Source organism: Epinephelus moara, chromosome 7 (genome assembly GCF_006386435.1).
Source record: "Epinephelus moara isolate mb chromosome 7, YSFRI_EMoa_1.0, whole genome shotgun sequence".
Lineage (NCBI taxonomy): Eukaryota > Metazoa > Chordata > Actinopteri > Perciformes > Serranidae > Epinephelus > Epinephelus moara.
In genome coordinates, this window is record NC_065512.1 from 17,668,729 (window position 1) to 17,688,154 (window position 19,426).

General features: G+C 40.8%; 2 protein-coding genes across 6 annotated transcripts in view; one reads left to right on the top strand and one right to left on the bottom strand.

The window, feature by feature from the left end:
• The window catches only part of dcaf6 (ddb1 and cul4 associated factor 6), a 36,405-nt gene extending 30,703 nt beyond the window's left edge, over positions 1 to 5,702 (top strand). For 3 of the 5 annotated variants that reach the window (XM_050048226.1, XM_050048230.1, XM_050048231.1), the window contains 8 exons: positions 705 to 808; positions 1,167 to 1,485; positions 1,604 to 1,645; positions 3,771 to 3,909; positions 4,232 to 4,388; positions 4,477 to 4,565; positions 5,002 to 5,107; positions 5,187 to 5,702. In XM_050048226.1, the coding sequence (XP_049904183.1) occupies positions 705 to 808; positions 1,167 to 1,485; positions 1,604 to 1,645; positions 3,771 to 3,909; positions 4,232 to 4,388; positions 4,477 to 4,565; positions 5,002 to 5,107; positions 5,187 to 5,245 (1,015 nt within the window). In that variant the 3' untranslated portion in view covers positions 5,246 to 5,702. The remainder of the gene's footprint in view (positions 1 to 704; positions 809 to 1,166; positions 1,486 to 1,603; positions 1,646 to 3,770; positions 3,910 to 4,231; positions 4,389 to 4,476; positions 4,566 to 5,001; positions 5,108 to 5,186) is intronic. The other 2 variants (XM_050048228.1, XM_050048229.1) reach the window with 2 other exon arrangements.
• A 939-nt stretch (positions 5,703 to 6,641) lies between these two features.
• On the bottom strand, positions 6,642 to 19,418 carry gpr161a (G protein-coupled receptor 161a). The gene is made up of 6 exons (XM_050048232.1): positions 18,994 to 19,418; positions 16,460 to 16,847; positions 12,439 to 13,160; positions 11,942 to 12,049; positions 10,435 to 10,560; positions 6,642 to 10,295 (listed from the first exon to the last, which is right to left on the bottom strand). Exons 2-6 carry the CDS (start codon positions 16,801 to 16,803, stop codon positions 10,012 to 10,014), a joined length of 1,584 nt encoding a protein of 527 aa, XP_049904189.1. The 5' UTR covers positions 16,804 to 16,847; positions 18,994 to 19,418; the 3' UTR covers positions 6,642 to 10,011.
• Positions 19,419 to 19,426: the final 8 nt, after the last annotated feature.

The following is a 19,426-nucleotide window of genomic DNA, read 5'->3' on the forward strand; positions in this document are numbered from 1 at the left end:
GTGCACCAGGGTGCCTCTCGCCCAGTGTCAGCTGGGATAGGCTCCAGCCTCCCCATTATTCCTAACAGGATAAGCGGGTACAGAATTTTTATTTTTTATTTTAAATGATCATTTCTTCACAATTATCATCTCTGGTTGTGTAGTAGCTCTTTATTCCTGAAGCATGTAATTATGGACCCTCTAAATGCTGCCTTGCACCAGCTAATCAGTTGTAAAAAGTAAAATGATAGAGTACCTCATGCAAATTAAATACAAACAGATAGCAGGCATCACAGTCAACACTATCAAACCCACCTGGCAGCAGCAACACCAGAGTGAGGACAGAAAAATCTCTCTAGACAAACACTGTTAGGAAGAAAATAGTGGAAAATATTGGGGTGCAGCTCTGAAAGGAGGTCTGTATCTCATGAAAAAATAATAACATGGAAAACAACTTTGCACTGCACATAAAACTGTTGTTTATGTCTGTAAATCTTCACTTTCTTTAAATGAACCTTAAAACATGTACAAGTGTCCAACAGTGTGCGTAGTTTCTGTTTCCTTCACAGCTCTGTGTTCACCCTTTTTGACTTTATTTTAGCACAAACGTTGTGGACACAGATGCATTATTAGCATCTAACAGCAATTTCCTTTTCGAGGAACAATTAAAAAACCCTCAGAGGCCTGACAGACTCTCACTCCCTGTTTTTTTTTCTCCTCCACAGGAGCAGTAGCACATCCAGCTCTATGGGCAGCGGAGGTCCCAAAACATCTGAGGCTGTACAGAGCAAAGCGAGTGTGTCGACGGAGACTTCGGTGTCAGAGCAGAGTGAGTTCTTCAACATCATCTAAATTGCTCTGACAGAATTTGAAATCAAATTTAAGTGTTAATAGTGATTACCGATATCACAGTGTAGTGGGGTACACCTGTACATCACAGCCAGAGACTGTTAAGTTAAACCACTGGAGGTCAGCAGAGACATGACTTTCAGGGGGTTTTAAGTTGCTCTTCAACTTTAGTATCCAAAGTAGGTCATTCATTTGAGTAAAATAATACACTGAGGAAATAGAGCCTTGTATAATAGGACAGACCTAAAGGAACTGCTGCACAGACATGTCACAGAAGACACTTGAAATTTAAATAAAAAAATAAAAATACAAAGTCTTCTATATGTATTTCCCCTCAGCTCCCTCTGACTCCTCAGCGCAGCAGAGTGCCCCGGCCGCCTCCACAGAGCCGCCGTGTGACGCCTCCTGCTCCAGTACGTCGGCTCAGGCCCCAGTGGTGGGTTCCTCTCAGGGGGACACTGTGACTTCTCCGCCAGCGGAGAGGAGTCAGCCGGAGGGTACGGAGGACACGTCAGGAGGCTGCAGGAGAGCAGAGCCCAGAACAGAGGAAGGAGAGGAGGGCCAGAGTCAGCCTGCACGGAGCCACCAGGACTCTGACGACAGCGACGACGATCCGATTCTCATCCCGTCAGCGAGGTTCAGAGGTCAGGGACAGAGGTATGTTAGACAATTCCTGCTTCTGTTCACTCACTACAAGCAAGAACACACCTCCTGTATTTGAATGGATTTGATTGTTTGTGATGCCTTCCCGTTGACTGTTTGACTACAAATATAGATTTAATTCCAGAGGGTCCGCAGTAGGAGATAGGATGATCAGGTAAAGTGTTTGCACTGAAAGCATCTAACCTGTCAGGTGTGTGACATGCAGCAGAGCATTAAAACTCAACAGCACATCTTGGTGAAGATAACGGGTTTTGTCTTGGTTTGGTCATTTCACTCACAGAAAACTAATACACGGCTAACTGTAGAGTTACGCTACATCCACACTGATAAGCTTTTGTTTTACAATGCTTAACTGTTGCTACGTTTATGTCTAGCGTCCACCTTCCGTGTTTGGGAATCTCCAAAACTGAGACCTTTGAAAATGCTACTGACCCTGTTTTAGTCTGAAGACTGGGGTTACGTTTTAGTCTGGACAGGCAGAAATGGAGACTTTTGGAATCTATGACGCAGACACCCGCATTTGCTTCCCAGTTAGGTCATGTCAAGCCAGAACATGATAGCTAGGTCTACATACCTTTACTGATTTTAGTCTTTTTGTGTGGATAATGTTACTCCTTCCCCATCTCCATGACTTCGTCCTGTGATGGAAAATGCTTCTGGTACTGCTCGAATATGTCGCTGTATTTGCCAACCTGTTTCCTCCACCTTGACCGACTTAAACTCATGTTACAGTACGTGTCCACACAGGCATTTGTTGACATGAAGGGTCATGCCACTTCCCAGCATGGAGCACTCGGTAGGCGTTCCACCTGGCCCGTTGTCTGTCCCCTCCCAGATTTCAAACGGACCAACATGGCGGCTCATTTGTTAACTTTCTCTTACAGCTGCTCAAGCTGTCTTCATTTTAGATTGACTAAGTTAGTTTAAAAGTTTTTAGGGAAATTCCAGAGGTGGCGAGTCACACTGGACGCCCCTGATTTGCATGAATTAACTTAGATTCAAATTCATGCAAATAAGGAGCGGATTCTCCGTCTCTCAAAACGCAACACTGCGCTACCAGAAAGCATAGCACAGCTGCTAACATAGACAGTGCATGGTGAAACGTGGAAAAGACAGATCTTGTGGACATTACTTTAAGTAATGTTTTTAATAGGGCTGCCCCCTGACTAAGAATTTTCCTAGTTGACCAATAGTCGTCATTTAGGGCCATTAGTCGACTAGTCCCCGCATGTTTACGATATTAATGTAATTATTAAATTATATATTTTGGACAGGGCAAGACAATGGTTAATGACGCTGTGGGCCAATGGGCATGTAGCTACTTCCATGTTTCAGATGATACGTCATGTTTGTAGTCGACCAATGAAGATGAGTTTACATATCACCTTGGGTTCGTCCTTCACCTTCTCAAAATGATCCCACACTTTGGATTTCCTGCCCGACATGTTATTAACTAGCCTGTGGAATAACCGCAGGTACCAGCCCTGGAAATTAACGTGAACACTTCTTGTGTCTGTCCTTTCAAATTAAATTCCCACATGGTCCAGTCATAAAGGTTTTGATTTATTTTGACAAGGCGCAGCTCCAAATAGAGTTTCATGTTTGGTTTTTCTCCGTGACTAAGCGATCAATGAAATCATGAAAGCTTTTCGCCATCTTAGTAGCATTTTTCTGTAACTAAGCGGCCACCAGCAGAGTGAGATCTGCTTTCTGTTTATGTCATATGCCCAGTGTACATTAATGTGCATGTGATATGCGTTTTCAGGCTTCTTAGTATGGACGGAGATTAATTCTGAAAGTGCTGAAACGAAATTATTTTGGTTTTAAAATGAAAACGTATTAGTGTGGATGTGGCCTCAGAGTGATGTGCATGAGTACTGACTCCACAGATGGTGTGAGAAGCAACGTAACAGCAGCATTTTTAAGATTTTGTTCAGAGGAGAAGCTGAATGACCAAAGAATGTGTGCATGACGGAAATGAGCCAAACAGATAAAAAGCTTTCCAACTAGCTACTACACAAACCAGTGTGGATTTAACTCACCAGTGTCATGTCGCTAATAGAAAAGACTTTTCACAGATTCAGCTATGATGTGTTTTGCCTTTAAAGTGGCTGCTTTCAAGCTTTGGGTTTGTTTTTTGGTTGAATTGATTAAACCAGCACAAATTTCACTCAAGATTCAAAGCATGGGGTTCATGAGCATCAGAGACAGCATGGGCTTGTGTGTCTTTTTTTTGCGTGCTTTAAAGTCACGTGTATCTGTTATCTTGTGTTTGACAGACGCTCCGCAGCCGCTCGTATCCAGGAGCTGTTTCGCAGGAGGAAAGAACGACGGGAGATGGAAGAGAGCGAGACACAGAACATCAGGAGACCCTCAGTCAAGATGGTTTACAAAGGCCACCGCAACTCCAGGACAATGGTACGTCTCACACTCTTTACATCATAATAGTTTAGAATGATACAGATATTTGCTTGCATTCTGTGTGTTAAATATGAAGCTGGAGCCAGGCGGCAGTTAGCCTAGCTTAGCATAAAGACAGGAAATGGGGGGGAAACAGCGAGCCTCAGCCCGTCTAAAATTCAAAAATACACTGACCATCACCTGCCAGAGGAGATCAGGGAAGCTAACACTGTGTCTTCTTTCAAGTTACTTTTAAAAACTCACTACACTTACACACTGACATTCCACCACTGGTTCATAGTGTAAAAATTTAAAGTGGTTTCATTAATTTGATGTCCAGATAAAGGAGTCCTGTTTCTGGGGTAACAACTTCGTGATGAGCGGCTCGGACTGCGGACACATCTTCATCTGGGACAGACACACAGCAGAACACCTCATGCTGCTCGAAGCCGACAACCACGTGGTCAACTGTCTGCAGCCGCACCCCTATGACCCCAGTGAGTCCCTCCTCCACCTTCACTCTGCTCCAGGATATCCTGACAGTGTTACTCACGATGTTAACGAGTACTTCCTGGTCTGTTTCAGTTCTGGCTTCTTCAGGGATAGACTACGATATCAAGATTTGGTCGCCATTGGAACAGTCGCCGTCTTTCAACAGAGTCCTCGCTAATGAGGTATGACTGCAGAGAAAGTGATCCGTTTATTTAAGTGTGCAGCACCAAATGCTGCCCCACTCATAAACCATAATATACAGTGTTTTTTTGGTTATATCCCCCCAAAAAAGCCAACCAGTCTTTTACGAATATTTAATACCACTTAAACAAATCAGAATCATGGGGTGCGTGGTGGCTTAGTGGGAAGAGCAGGCATTCTCTTTACTAAGGCAGTGTCCTTGCTGAAGCCACCACAAGCTTGCATGCCATCCCCTCACTTCCTCCCCCCATTAAATTCATGGTTCTGTATCTGACAGAAAATGAGATGTGTTTGAGGTTGAGAGTTTTAGGGTATTTGTACATATGGAAATCTCTTTTGGTCAGAAACACTTTTCCCTTTCTTCCTGTTGTTTATCAGATTCAACTTCTCTCATCTTTCTTCTTCTTTCCTTTCAAGGTAATAACTCGGAACGAGCTGATGCTAGAGGAAACGAGGAACACAATCACAGTTCCAGCCTCTTTCATGCTCCGAATGTTGGCCTCCCTAAATCACATCAGATCAGGTACACACACATAAAACTTGTGGATATTTGTGCCTGTTAATACCCGGGTACTTTAATATCTGTCTTTCTCTTCTTTCAGATCGACTAGAAGGTGATCGCTCCGAAGGTTCGGGACAGGAAAACGATGACGAGCAGTAGCCTGCTGGCAATTTATTTTAAAGAAAACACTATTTCTTCTTGCTGTATAGCACTTGAAAACAGAACCTGAGATTTGTACAAGTATAGTGTAGAATACTTCCTTTTGAAAATTAGTGTAATTTCTAGCCCCCCTGTGTTTTTTTAAGACGACTTTCTTACTGATGTTTCTGTATGAGGATGAACTACATCTGTGTGAATGCAAAAAGGCAAGGACGTCAGTATATATATATATATATATATATATAAATATATATATTAAGTGTGAGAATAATGGCGGCTGGTGTGCAAGGATGTCAAGTGCAATATTATTTTGTTAGGAGAAAGTGAGCTTTGATCAGTGTTAACGTGTGACATAATGAATTTGTAGCACAAAGCTATGAAATGTTTTTGTGCTGCTTCGGCAGTTACGCATGTAAACATGGACTTTAAGTAAAAACATACTTGGAGAATACTTTAATTTTATTGTCGAAGACGGAGGAGAAGAAGCTGTGTTTCTTCATGTTCTTCAGGGACATGTCAATGAATTATAATACTTTTACAGAATTTGGAAAAAATAAAGCTATGGCATCTCAAAGATGTCTGCACCAACAGATACGCTTAAGATGTGCAGCAAAGTAACAAATTGAAAATGACCAGCTAACGAGTTAACGCTAGACAGCAGAGATCATCCATCACACTGCAGAAACGACTTGCTCTGTCATTAGCTGAAGGTTTAAGACAAGTTAGTTCACACCTGTGTGGTCTCCTTAATCCCACTTGTGTGTCCGCAACAGCTAATGTATCCTGGAGCCATTTCAAACGTATAGCCTTCAGACTCAGCTGGCACTGACTCAAGTGGCATCTCTTGAGGACAATAAGTGCAGCTCGAACAGCTTCACACAACTTCTTTCACACATGAAGTTGAGAGTTATCCCTTTAAGGATATTAGTAACTGTTGTTAAATGACCTCAATTTTTAAATCCTCACTGGGTATTTGACATGAATATGATGGTTAAATATGACAGGCACAAACTGGTCAAATACTGAGTGAGACTGCTGTTAAACACTGCTCGACATATGGTCATTGTTGTAGAAGCTGCTGTAAAGACACCAACGCCTGATTCACACTGGACATGGAAGAGCTGATATAAGTCACAAGCAGTAGCCTGACTGTTCACACCAGAGGCACTTTTTTTTAGCGCCGTCAAGAGGCAGTTCTGTTCGTCTGCTCTTTTCTAATCACACAGAGCTCATGAGAGGATTCAGCGAGTGTCACCTTGAAGATGATGTCACAGCAGTTTCCTGTGGCATTGGTATGACTATTGGCTATCCACAGTCTTAAAGGAAATAGAGAAAGGTGAGGTGTAACATGGTTCAGCCTAACAGCAACACAAAAAAGGGAAAAAATAATAGAAAACTGGTTCAAAGAATTTTATGTAAAAAAAAAAAAAAAGTTTTAATAGAAGAATCTTGATACAAAACTTTAATGCAAATATTTGAATTAATACTTACTGTATAGTGAAAATCAAAAGGTTACATCACTTCTCATGTGTATAGTACCGTTCACACATAATATGAAGATACGAGGTAAGACTGAAGCGCTCTACTTAGTACAAAAGTCCTCTCTGAGTTTTTTTAACAACAGTAAAGGGAGCGGTGGAGTGTGTAAACTGAGGTAAACCACATGTACCAAAGAGTATTTACTAAGACACACTGTTGTAGATTAAGACAATCTTCATCTTTGACTTTCAAAGACCAATATAGCAACAAACATGAACGTTGTGCACTGCTCAATATGTGCACAATATTCAGAAATGAAGGATTTTCCTAAGGCAATTTCATTAATATAACAATATTTAAACACTGATAACAGTCAGTCTCCAAATGACCTAATTTTGGACTTCATTTACTCCTTAGCCCATGTAATCGATACTTAATGTCGTCTTTCCTACATACGGTATGCATTACTGACCAAACAGTACTAGTTGCCTTCTCTGACACAGTTAAAGTGGTTTCTATGAGAACAAGCACAACGTGCATGTTCAAGTGCAATTACTGTAGCAGATAATCATGAAATGTCAAGACCGTCTCTGATCCTACTCGCTGTGCACGTACCTAATCAAACACATGTTCGTATGATGAAGCTCAGAGTTGGTTGATACATAGACAAACTGTATCACTATAATTTGAGGTTTTCTTATGATTAATTACACAATTTACTCTTTAAATCCATACATTTCCTATACACATTAATTCCTATTCAGACAATCCCTCCAGGATGTTGCGATCCTAACAATTAAAATACAGCCAATCCCCTTTGATTCCAGCTGTTGATACTGATGCTATTGATTGTGGGAAACACCAAATGCTCATAATAATAATAATAATAAGCTTTGAATCTGTGACAGCATCACAACCATGCAATTTTCACTTCCCCCAAAACCAGCTTGCGAAATCCTGGAGGGACTGTTGAGGGTCATGGTTTGGTTTTCGTCAGTAACCCTTGGACAGGACATCAGTCGACACCTTCAGGTAACTTTGTGTTTTCAGTCCACATGAATAGGCTTTTTTCACAGCACATTTTGACTTGTCATAGTAGGAAAAGAAAAGGTGTCAATAATAACATTAATGATGGCTCTGTGAATCCTGACAGTGAGCCACCATGCACAACACCAGGACCCTGAAACTGAAGGAGCTAAACGGAATTCAGCCATTGTTGATTTCTTTTCTCCTGTGACCTGTCAAAATGTCTCCTGTGAAAAAAGTTTCTTTTTCCTCATCAAAATTCTTCAGAAAGATTTCTAACATATCGAGAGTGTCTTCCCTCTCATTACCACGCTGCTGTGCAATGTGATCATCAGTCAGAATTATAACACAAGTTGTCTAAATGTAAACAACATGCAGTGTCAGAAGACAACCTTCTGCTTTGAAAACACAAATCTATCTTGTCTGAACAGAAAATCTGTGACTCCTATCACCCAAAAGACTCACAACACTGTTATGTGCTCCCTTAAAAATGTGCTTTATTGCATTAAAGGTCCTGCACAGGTGTTTTTACTGATTCTGGCCGATCAGACCTCTCCTTACATGTCATACCAAAGTATTCATTGTGGGGTCAAACTTGTAAATAGAGTTCACTTCAAAAACCGAGTTGTAATTATGATCGAAAACTCAGATTTTTGTGATAAATGTGACTTGGCATTTTAAGAGAAAGTTCTGATTTTTTATTTTTTTTTTAATTTGTGTCGTTTGAGTTACTTATCCATAGTCTGTGCAGTACTTACAGTAATGTGTGCCGACACGGACGCTAAGCAATCTACTGCTGTGGAGGGAACCAGCAGCTATACCGTTTTTAGCCACCTAAAAAAAGTCCCACTAAAAAACCCAATATCAGTTTAAGTGTACGGTATTTTTAGAATAATTTCACTGCTTTACCTTTCTGTTAGCCTGCTCAAACAGGGAAGCCGTTAAAAGCTTCAGTTCCCCATCTATGCTCTCCAGACTCCAGCCAGACTCCATTGACAAAAAGAGTAATTTGGGCTCGATGAACACAGGAGCAGCTGGCTGACCAGCAGCTCCTGTGTTCAGCGACATTAAATCACAGTCCTTCTTAATGGAGTCTGGCTTTGAGTAGATCGATTGAACTCCTTTAGCTTTAGAAAATATTCTAAATATAATGTGCACTTATACTGATATGGATTTTTTAGGGTGACTCCTCCATAGCAGTACTTTGCTTTGCTTCAGTGACAGTTGTCCTGTCTACTTCTTTAAACTGGGTGTGTGCCAACTGACATCTACTGTATGTAATACACACTGTCTAGGGTTGCAACGGTATGAGATCTTCACTGTACGATAACCATCTCAGAAAATATCATGGTTTCTTGGTATCATGGTATTACGGAATTTATATTTTTAGTCTTGTAGATAAGCAAATATACATGGTATGATAACAGTCACCTTTTGTATCACGGTATACCTTAAAACCAGGATATTGCTGCAACCCTAACACTGTGGATAAGTGCCTCATACAACCCCACTTCAAAAGACCCAAACAATCCCTTTAATATCACATACGTGTCTGAGAAACGAAAAAATATGGACGCCTCACAACAGCCGAAGCCTGTCATTCAAGGTAAATAACACCTTAAGTAATGAATATGGTGTTAAATTGTCAAGGCACAGTACTTAACTATCACAGGTCCAACTCTGCAGGCACAGTGAAGTGGAAACACCTGTGTATGTGGACCAGTATAAGCACAAACTGGCTCTTTCTCTGTACCTGAATAAGAGAGGATCAGGCTTGAAACTTACTTTTCTAATCACAATAAAAGCGAAATATTAAAGTAATCTGATAACAGTGTTATGAGTCTTTTGGAAGCTAGAATCTTCTGTATTATTTTATACTTTCAGCCTTGATGAGGCACGTTATTGCAGATTCTGAGGACATATAAAATAGAGTAAACACATCGCTACAACAATCCATCATTTAGGTTACAGTAGTTAAGGCTTCCTATTTGATTACATGAATCCATACAAAGGCTTGCAAAGACACTGGTGGTGTGCACTTGGTCCAACACAGTGGAAGGAAAAACGTGCCTCTTCCTGTTTCCTAATAATTTCAAGTATGGAGTACCCACGTGTAGAGAGATCAGACTTCATGAACTGCACCACAGACCGCTCCGGATGGTCACATATAGTGGTGTTGAGGGTGTGAGACCCTTGCAGTTCACTGATAAACTGAGTACGGTATATTTAACATGTTCGACAAATGAACAGACCTGCTGTGCTCAGGCCGGTTTTTCCTCCACGTCCTGCTCTTCGTCTTCATCATCTCTGTCATCTTTAACAATCCCTTCATCGATACTTTCAAGCCTCAGTCTCTGACCGTCCAGGTATCTGGGTCTCGGTGCTGCCCTGGTTGTAAACAGTCCCCCTGGCAGAGCCAGACCCTCCCCAAACAGGGTTAGTTTAGCGTCGCTCTCTATAGCCTTCGCCAGACAGGAAGCGAAGGTATCGAGAGATTTGTGCACCTCTGCATGGACCTGAACTGAGGATGTGTTGGTGTTTTCAGCTGAGGATAAAAACAGTTGCTATTAGACACGTTGTTGTGAAAAAAATCTTGTGTTTTGTTTTGAAGCTTGATGAAACCCTCAGTGAGTAAGACGTGAACTCCCTATAATCTGTTGTGGAGCAGTGGAACTGACACATACCTTTAGCTTGCTCCACCTGATCTTCAAAGGTGACAGAGCTCCTCCTCTTTCCAGACAGATTCCCGTGGTTCTGTGGGTATGACGAGCCATCTGTGGAGAAGTTGTCCAGCAACATCACGTCTGTGCCTGTGTCGGAAACATTCACAGACAAAAAAAGGAGGGGTAATTGAGTGCAAAATGTCAAAGTAGAAACCATCTTAATAAAGACGCAAGAAATGAGTTAGTTGATTAGATGTTTCTTTGTATTACATGACATTACTTGCCATCCTGAGCTAAAACATGAGCTGTGAAACAGGAATGTGAGTCTGACTATGACAAAGCTGTGGGAGTATGATGCAATACAGATTGTACACCTTTTACAACATCATGTTTACACATGCCATGAATCATCTATCTCCATTTTATGTTCAAGTTATGATCAGTGATTGAGTTTTAAAAGGCAAAGTTAACACATCTGTCAGTACAGATGCTATCATAACAACCGCTGGCTGGCTGTTAACCTAATATATCCCAGTAAAATGATGATTAGCAATTAGTTAGTTGATCACCCACCAGTTATGATTTTTTGTTTTAGGAAAATTGAAGAAAAATATTTAAGTTTTCAGGTTCCAGCTTCTCAGAAGTGATAATTTGCTGTTTTCTCTGTGTTACCTCATTGTAAATTAATATCATTGGGTTTTAGAAATAATTTGAAGATGTCTCCTTGGGCTCTGGATAATTTGTAAATGTTTCACTATTTTCTGACATTTCATAGACAAAATAATTAATCAATTATTGTGAACGCAGCACAGGCAAAGCTCTTCATGAGTTCTTTTTTCCTCATCAGCAGTTTGTGGAGTTTGACATGTGGGGTAAATAACTGATCAGTCTATCCAATCAGAGCTGATCAGAGTGATGGAGGAGAGGAGCAGGTGCTGCAGAGGCAAGTGAATGCAAACACTTAGACCCAGTGCAATGAACGGTTGAGCTTCACTTTCACTGTGCCTGGCCTTCCTCTGCGCCGCTCTGCGCTCTAAGAGTGTGGTTTACTTATTAACCGAACAGCTATAAATGTTCCAACAGCGCTGCTAATGAACGGTCCAGCTCCAAAAATATAAAATCAATACGTGGCGGCAGATGTTATCATGACAGGCCGCTGCAAATAAATGAATGTGTGGGAAATCTTGAGATGCCTTTCTGACATAAGGAAAACATCTGGAGATTAGCTGTGTCCCAGATCCATACTGCATACTAATTCTGATCAGGGTTGGAAATGAACTGTTTTTGTCCACCTAGTGCCGTGACTGCCAAATTCCAAAATCTACCAGCTACTCTATAGATTACTTTTGGTTTTTGGCTCTTTCCAATCCTGAGTATGTTGTGTGTTCACAGTGGAAAAGTGATGAAATAATGTACACTCAAAACACTCAGTACGCAGACTAAAAATATTTGGTTTTTTAGTGTGTTCTTGATGGACACTTTTCTGTGTTTCTTCCCATTCCTTCTGCTTCCTGTTTGCAACACTTACATGAGTCCTGAGTGAAACTGAAGCCAGTATCTCCTGTGCTGCTCCCTGGGGCCAGCAGATGCCCTCCACCAGCCAGCATGGCTGTCAGGTGTGGGGACATACCCAAATCTGAAAGAACACAAGCAACATCATCCAACACAACACATGAAATCACAACAACACAGGAATGTAAATCTAAACAGGCTGTGTATACTGTTCATAGACATGTGTACACGCTGCACCAGCACCCAACCTTTCACTGTTATATATATATATGTATGTATCACTGTTTACAGAAACAGTCTAATACAGACATTGTACCTACTTGTCCGTACATAATAGTTATGTTTTCTTATATTTGTTCAGCTCTGTTGTCCTTGTTTTGCCTGTATGTCTATGTGTATCTTCCTGAACATTGTTCTTTTCATATACTATCGCAAGTAATGAATAAATATACAGGCTGATGTCAACCTTCCTTTGAACTGATTTGCACGACAGAGTCCCTGCTGCTCTCCCACCTGTGATTCTGTTGGAGATGCTGAAGAGGCGGGATGTCCTTTGCCGCGTGGCAAACGACTCTCTATAGTAGCGATCTCCGAAACACATCCCCAGCAGCTCCTTCCTCACCGTCTTATTCCACAGACCATAGATGAGAGGGTGACACACCGCACTGCAGAAAGACAGCCATGCTACCAAAGTCTCCAGTCCCTGAGACACACTCCCTTGTCCCCACAAAGCCTCCGTGCACACCACCCCAACATACGGCCCCCAGGTCATGAGGAAGGTGCCGATCACCACTAAGATGGTTACAAAGGCTTTGCACTGGCTCCCTGCGTACACCAGGCTCCGCCGGCTACCATTAGAGGAAGTCGAGGTGCTTGAGTTTTTGCGTCCGTTCCTCTGAGCTCCAGTGGAGTCATCCTGGGCCACGACAACTGTCCCACAGTGTACTTTCCTGGCTTTCATACGGGCAACACGGAAAATTACACCGTAACAAGCCAGCATGATGAACAAGGGGGGGAGGATGCACCAGGTGACCCAGAAGGCGGTGTAGCTCGGCTCTCTGTGCCAAGATGCAACACAGGTCCACTTGAAGCAGTCAAACTCAAAGGAGGACCAGCCGAAAAGAGGAGGCAGACTGCCCACCAGGGAGTGCAGCCACACATAGGCGATGACAACCACCGCCCGGTTTCCTGTGATCTTCATGGGGTAGATCATTGGGTAAAGCACTGCGTAGTACCTGTAGGAACAAGAGAGGAGGGAACACAGTGAGGGAACTTTTCTAAAGCGATCCCTCTGGTCCCAGTAACACAGAGACTGCTCAGATTTCAGTGAGTGATACAGAAGCTAAAAGCGGCACTTTCCCACCCAACAATGCTGTGAAGTGTTTACTGAAAGCTGCAAACACAACAGAAAATGAGAGGCTTGGCAGGGGAACAAAAACATGCACTGTAATCACAAATTCCCAAAGGTGCTGAGGGTAATTAGGACAGCAGTGAGAACAGTGAGGATTGTGTGCTGCAGAGCAAATTTACACTAGATCTTAGTAAATACATTTGTGATTCCTGACATCAGGAAAAACACTGTAATTATAACAGAGTGACTTTCAATGGCAATTCTATACAACCTGAAGTGCAGCTATGAAAAAATCCCTTTTACTTTGTGTGTTTATCTGAAGAGACTCTGCCCTCGGGCTACATTTTCTTCTTATTCTTATATGTTCAGGACATTAATGGGCTGCAAACTTTGAGCAGAGGCGTGTAGCCCCCAGCCAATGACAGCTCACAGGTGATGTCAGGAATTTATAAAAAAGGTATCGACCCGGTAGGAGCAGCACACATACCACAGGAAGCTACAAAGGTCGCAGATACAGTGCCAGAAACACAAATATATAGTGAGGTGAAACACTACGTGGACAAAGCTCGTTCCAAAACAGGAGTGAGTCTGGGGTTGACTGAAACTTTAACTGGCGAGCACTGAAGGAGAGGGTTGAATAAAGACAGACATGGAGTCGGCCTGTTTTCTGTTGGACTGGTAGATACAGGCGGTTAACTTAGTTAACTTGTATCTTGCTGTGTAAGCACAGGAGGTGTTAGAAGGTGGGGCCAAGTTTAAATGTTGTGTTTACAAACAGCACGGGACAATTCCTGCTAAGTATACAAACGCAGTTTAAAAAAGTCCATGGGGACGTCATTAGATCTCATTTTGTGGAACCGATGATCCAAAACTCATAGACATCAAAGTTACAGTGATATAAAACTAAAACATGCTGGAACCAGGTTATGTTTGGGAGGCCTATTTCTGCTAATAAATGACTTAAAGCTGCAGTTGGTAACTTTGATGAAAATAACCTTGTCATATTTGCCGAAACTGTCAATATATTCTTAAAGACATACATGAGATAGATGATCTATTAGAAAAAAAAAACGAAAGTTCACACGCTGTGACTGACATGATTGACAGCCATGTTAAAGACTCCTCAGCTCTGATAAGTTGTTTTCCTTCATGTGGGGCTAATGCCATTGGTGTGCTACGAGGAGGAGGAGGAGGAGGATGAACATGACTTCTGAATTTTATATTACAGATACCAAGAGACAGATTTCTTTGATAGCCCACCTTAAGATATATGTACATTTCCTTTTTTTCCATCTGACAAAGTGAGCCCGTCTTCCCACGTGTAATACTGTCTAATTTGATCTTAACACAAAACCACCACAAATAATATTGCATAAATAAAACAAAGTCTAACATAATCTAAAAAGTGAATGTACATTCAAAGAATAAGCAAAGAAAAAGAGGTCACAGTCCGTGCCTTAAAAATGGTAGATGTGTACTTCAGTATGCTGGATTATCTATATCTGTGCAGGCTGATTTATTTATGAATCAGTTTCTTATTTTCTAAAAATAGGAATCAATGGAAATAATCTCGGCCCTGCAGATGAATGGTGCATTCATGTCGGTCCACATTTAAAGTTACTTTGTGTGAGCCTGTCTAATGCTTGTCACTTGAGCTGGGAAAATCTCCAGAAAAATACCACAAGCTAAGTGTGTGGTTAACCAATCTTATTTACAAGGCTGCATACTGACCTTAAAGGGAAACACACCAAAAACTAGGTTTCACAAGTCTGGTCTGAAAGCCAGAAGCAGCACAAAAATGTCAAATATCATATTGACTTTGTCATTAGAACGAAGTAAGGACATCTAATGCTTAATAAAAATAAATACAATTGTGCTAATTCTTTTTTTAAAAAAAGGGACAGAACTGCTGCAAGAATATAAAGAAACTCAATATTTATCAACTTTTATTAAATGCTTTATATGGTTACTGTTGTCACTCAGTAAGGTATATTATCACCGCATGAGGAATGATGCTGAATGTAATGTATCTCATACAGAATTATGTCCCTAAACATGTCTGGGAAGGAATTTTCTAGGCATTCTCCAGTAAACTAAATGCAAACTCAAGTCAATCTTCTAACTAAAATGTTTGCTTTTACATCTTATTACAATTAAAATTGTTGACAGGTTTTCTTGCCGATTTTGTGTTTCTCACTCTGTATGTGGGATTCTACCACCGTGCTGAGTCCTTTGACCCGTCTGATATCGCTTATCTTAAATTGCCTCACAGGGACATTATCGTTTATCTTACCTTACCGTAAGAAACATATTGCATAAAATACCCTAAGCTGCCATGTACCGGTGTCACCCATGCTGCGAAATCTTGGCGATATAGCCAATTTTGGTTGAATGTGCACTTTCTCATAGTGTCCAAGAGAGTGACAGCTAGCTAGCGGACAGTGGCTCTGCTCTGAGCATCATGACCAGAAACAAAATATGAGTGTTGCTGTTTCATCTATCCAGAGCTGTGTGATTTTAAGGTGAGAGACATTCAGTACATTATGTTTTTTTAATTTTTTTTTAATGTTACCAATGTTATTTTGAGAGTTTAAAAAGCAATGTCAGAAAAAACATGATTAAAAAAAATCCCTCTTCCCATGTCTTAGCATTTTCAAGACTTATTTAAGATGGATTATTCGGGACATTTAAATAACAGTTAAGGTCTTATCTTTAAATTAATATATTCAATGCCTTTTAAGACTTTTTAAGGATCCATGGGAACCCTGAAAATACTCGAATTACTCCACTGACAGCAAATACTAAACAACATTTATGAAAGCAGTGTTGTCACTCTTTGAACTGCACTTTTTCTGGCTCATGACTTATCAAATTACGATAGAACAAATGTGTTCAATCTAATAACTCAAGCATTCCTTCTCAGCAATGCCCAGCCTAACAGACTTTTCAACATGTGGGAGCTGCACAGTACAAGCACAACCACTGGCCAGTAAGCAGCCGCACAGGTCATGGTGTCTAAGTGCCTTGATCAAGAGCACATGAACACATTATGGTAACAAGCCTGCATTTGTAACCATTAAGCCGCTGCTTTGCATGCATAAAAATAGTCAAATATGTCACGTGAGGTGTCCTTTAGAGTGATGAACCAACAGAAAATTATTATTATCATTATCCAAAACTGACCTGTCAATGGCAATAGCACCAAGGGTGAGCATGCTGGCAGAGCTGATGAGCAGGTAGAGCAGGGCGGTGAAGTTACACCACACCACCCCAAACACCCACTCCCTCTTTGCCGAGCTCACGGCCACGAACGGCAACACCAGCACGGACAGCAGCAGGTTGGACAGGGTCAGGCTGAACACAAACTTGTTGCTGGGCGTGAGCAGATAAGGCCTGCGATAGAGGGTCACCACTATCAGGAGGTTTCCGAGGCAGGCGAGGAGCGTGATGGTCACAATGGAGACCGACTCCAGGGCAGCCAGACCCTCACCATTCCCCGCTGTGGTGCAGTTCCTACTGATGTTCATGGTGAGAGGCTGGGCCACCAGACAGGTGAAGGAATGGTTGGAGACTGTAAATGGAAAGACATGATTAGAAATGTTGGTATTATGAAGAAAGCTAGTAAAATCCAGAGAATGTTTGGCATTTTGCTTGATAACTGAATCACACGATTAATCACACTGCACGTTGCATTAATGTCTTCATCTCTTTCTATGTGTTACTTTAACACAGATCTCGTGGAGAGTTATCTCTCTACATTGCACACATTCGTTTTACACTTCACGCTGCACATTCCTTGGACAATATCATGCACATTTCTGCATACGTAACTACAAGGGCTGCAACTAACACTTATATTAATTCTAATATTTCCATCCTCAACTAATCAGTCGATTATTTTCTCAATTAATTGACTAGTTGTTTGGTCTATTAATGTCAGAAAATTGTGAAAATGTTGATCAGTGTTTCTTAAAGCCCGAGATGACATCCTCAAATGTCTTGTTTTGTCCACAACCCAAAGATATTCAGTCATAGAGGTGCAAAGAAACCTGAAAAAAAATCATATTTGAGAAGTAGTTGGTGATAAATTTAATGGTTGACAACTAATCAATTAATTGTTGCAGCTCTAATAACTACCACTTCTAAAAACTGCTCAGTGCTTTCATTTTTACTCAGATATACTGTATGCTTTTATAGTATTTTCTCATATTTTTATCGTAATTTCTAAACTATTTTGTATTTATGTCTCTTGATTCTTTTAAATACTTGCTTTTATTGTTAATTTCTTTTTCTCTTAATATGTTTAAATTATGCACCAATACTCCAAAGCAAATCTCCTGTATGTGAAAATCTTCTTGGCAAAAAACTGGATTCAGATTTTGAATCAATTATCAAAACTTTTGCCAATTACTTTTCTGTCATTTCAGCTCTAATGCAGTTTAAGGGCAGATTGATATGAGACATATGCACTGCACAACCCTATTGCTATTGTGTAACTGTGGTAAACATCAAGACAGACTTTAAATTCATAGCAATGACTAAAGCACCCCAAACGAGTCTCAAGAGCCCACTTTTTTAATTTTCAACAGAATCAGAAATACTTTATTATTATGACAGTTGCTCTGATGTAAAGAATAGAAGATTATAAGAAGTAAGAATAAGAGTATAAGAATAAAAGTCTGAAAATATATAGCAATAAAATAGAAATGAAACTAGTACTTAAGATATAAAAATTGAAATATTAAAAATAAAATGTGTCATCACTATGCTGAGGCTGTAAGTGTGAAAATGTAACTACAATAAATAAGTAAAATAAAACAACAACAGAATCATACTCCATGGAAATAAGCTGAAACCAGTGGCTGCCAGAACATTGTCTAGTTAATTTCACATTTATCTAAGAGTTGTAGTTAATTTGCAGATTGGATTTTACACACAAAACATATCATTATATAATAAAAATACTAATTATTTGCAGATTGAACTATCCAACAGCACATAAAAGTTGCCAACAGCAGCTCCAAGGCAACCAGCTACAACATTAGAAAGCTTTTTACACATTTAAGCAATGTAAAATAAAAAGCATAATATAGCAATGACAGCAACAGATAACACTTGTGTAACGCTGCTTATTATGAATTTGAATGCAGCCTTGCATTGCTGTGTTGGTATTTTTACATAAAGCAAGGTTGGGAATTCTACTGGCTTTACATTCTACCATCCTCAGGAAAGGTAAGCGCAAGATGAAGACATGTAACTGTTAACTGAGCCACTATAAACAAACTTTAGCACCAAACTTTAAAGTGTAGCGACTAAAATATGACTAATAAATCGACTATATTCAAAGTTAACGTTTAAGCTAAACAAAGTAATGGAAATGAACGTTAAAATTCAAACCAACGGTCGTCTCTCAGCCGTTACCTTCGTCTGTTAACACTATTTTTCACCACAAAAAAGCAGATTTGTTACCGCATCTCACCGTAGCGTTACTCGGTAAACTTTTAAGAGTTAAAAAGACAATAAAAATAAACTTTAACGCAAAAACCGGCGACATTTTAGCTTTCTGTACAGCTCAATACCGACAAACTTTGTCAACGGCGCTGTTACGTTACTACTTCTAGCTCGAGAGCAGTAACGCTAGCTAACACAACTACCGTTAGTTAGCCTAGGTTAGCTTAAACTTTCTCCCATTGTCCCCCCAACATCTCCCTCTTTACCTGCTTCGGCTCGGCGCTGTGGCTCCACATTTTCCCCCCGTGAAAGGCCAACCGTCCATCCTACTCGTCCGTGTCCACACTATAACCCAGTAACAGGGGGCTGAGTCTGAATAAAGTGTCTCAAAAGCCCCCCGACATTGTGAAGTTTGATAACGTTTGTCTCACAGACGGCCAGCTGCGGCTGCAATGGCGTCCTCCTCCCACCTCAGCTTCAACTCCCTCTCCTCGCAGACTCCTGCAGTGTGTGGGTGGTCCCCGGGTGGGAATCGCCTTGTGTTCATGTCGCAGTTAGCGTTATTTCTCCGTGGTGAGTAGCTTGTTGTGACAATGTACGTACGTTTTACTCATAATTACACTGCTGAAAACATTAAAAGTACATTTATTTAGCTTCAGATGCAACATGTAGTCAGTGCAGACGTTTGCATTCATGTGT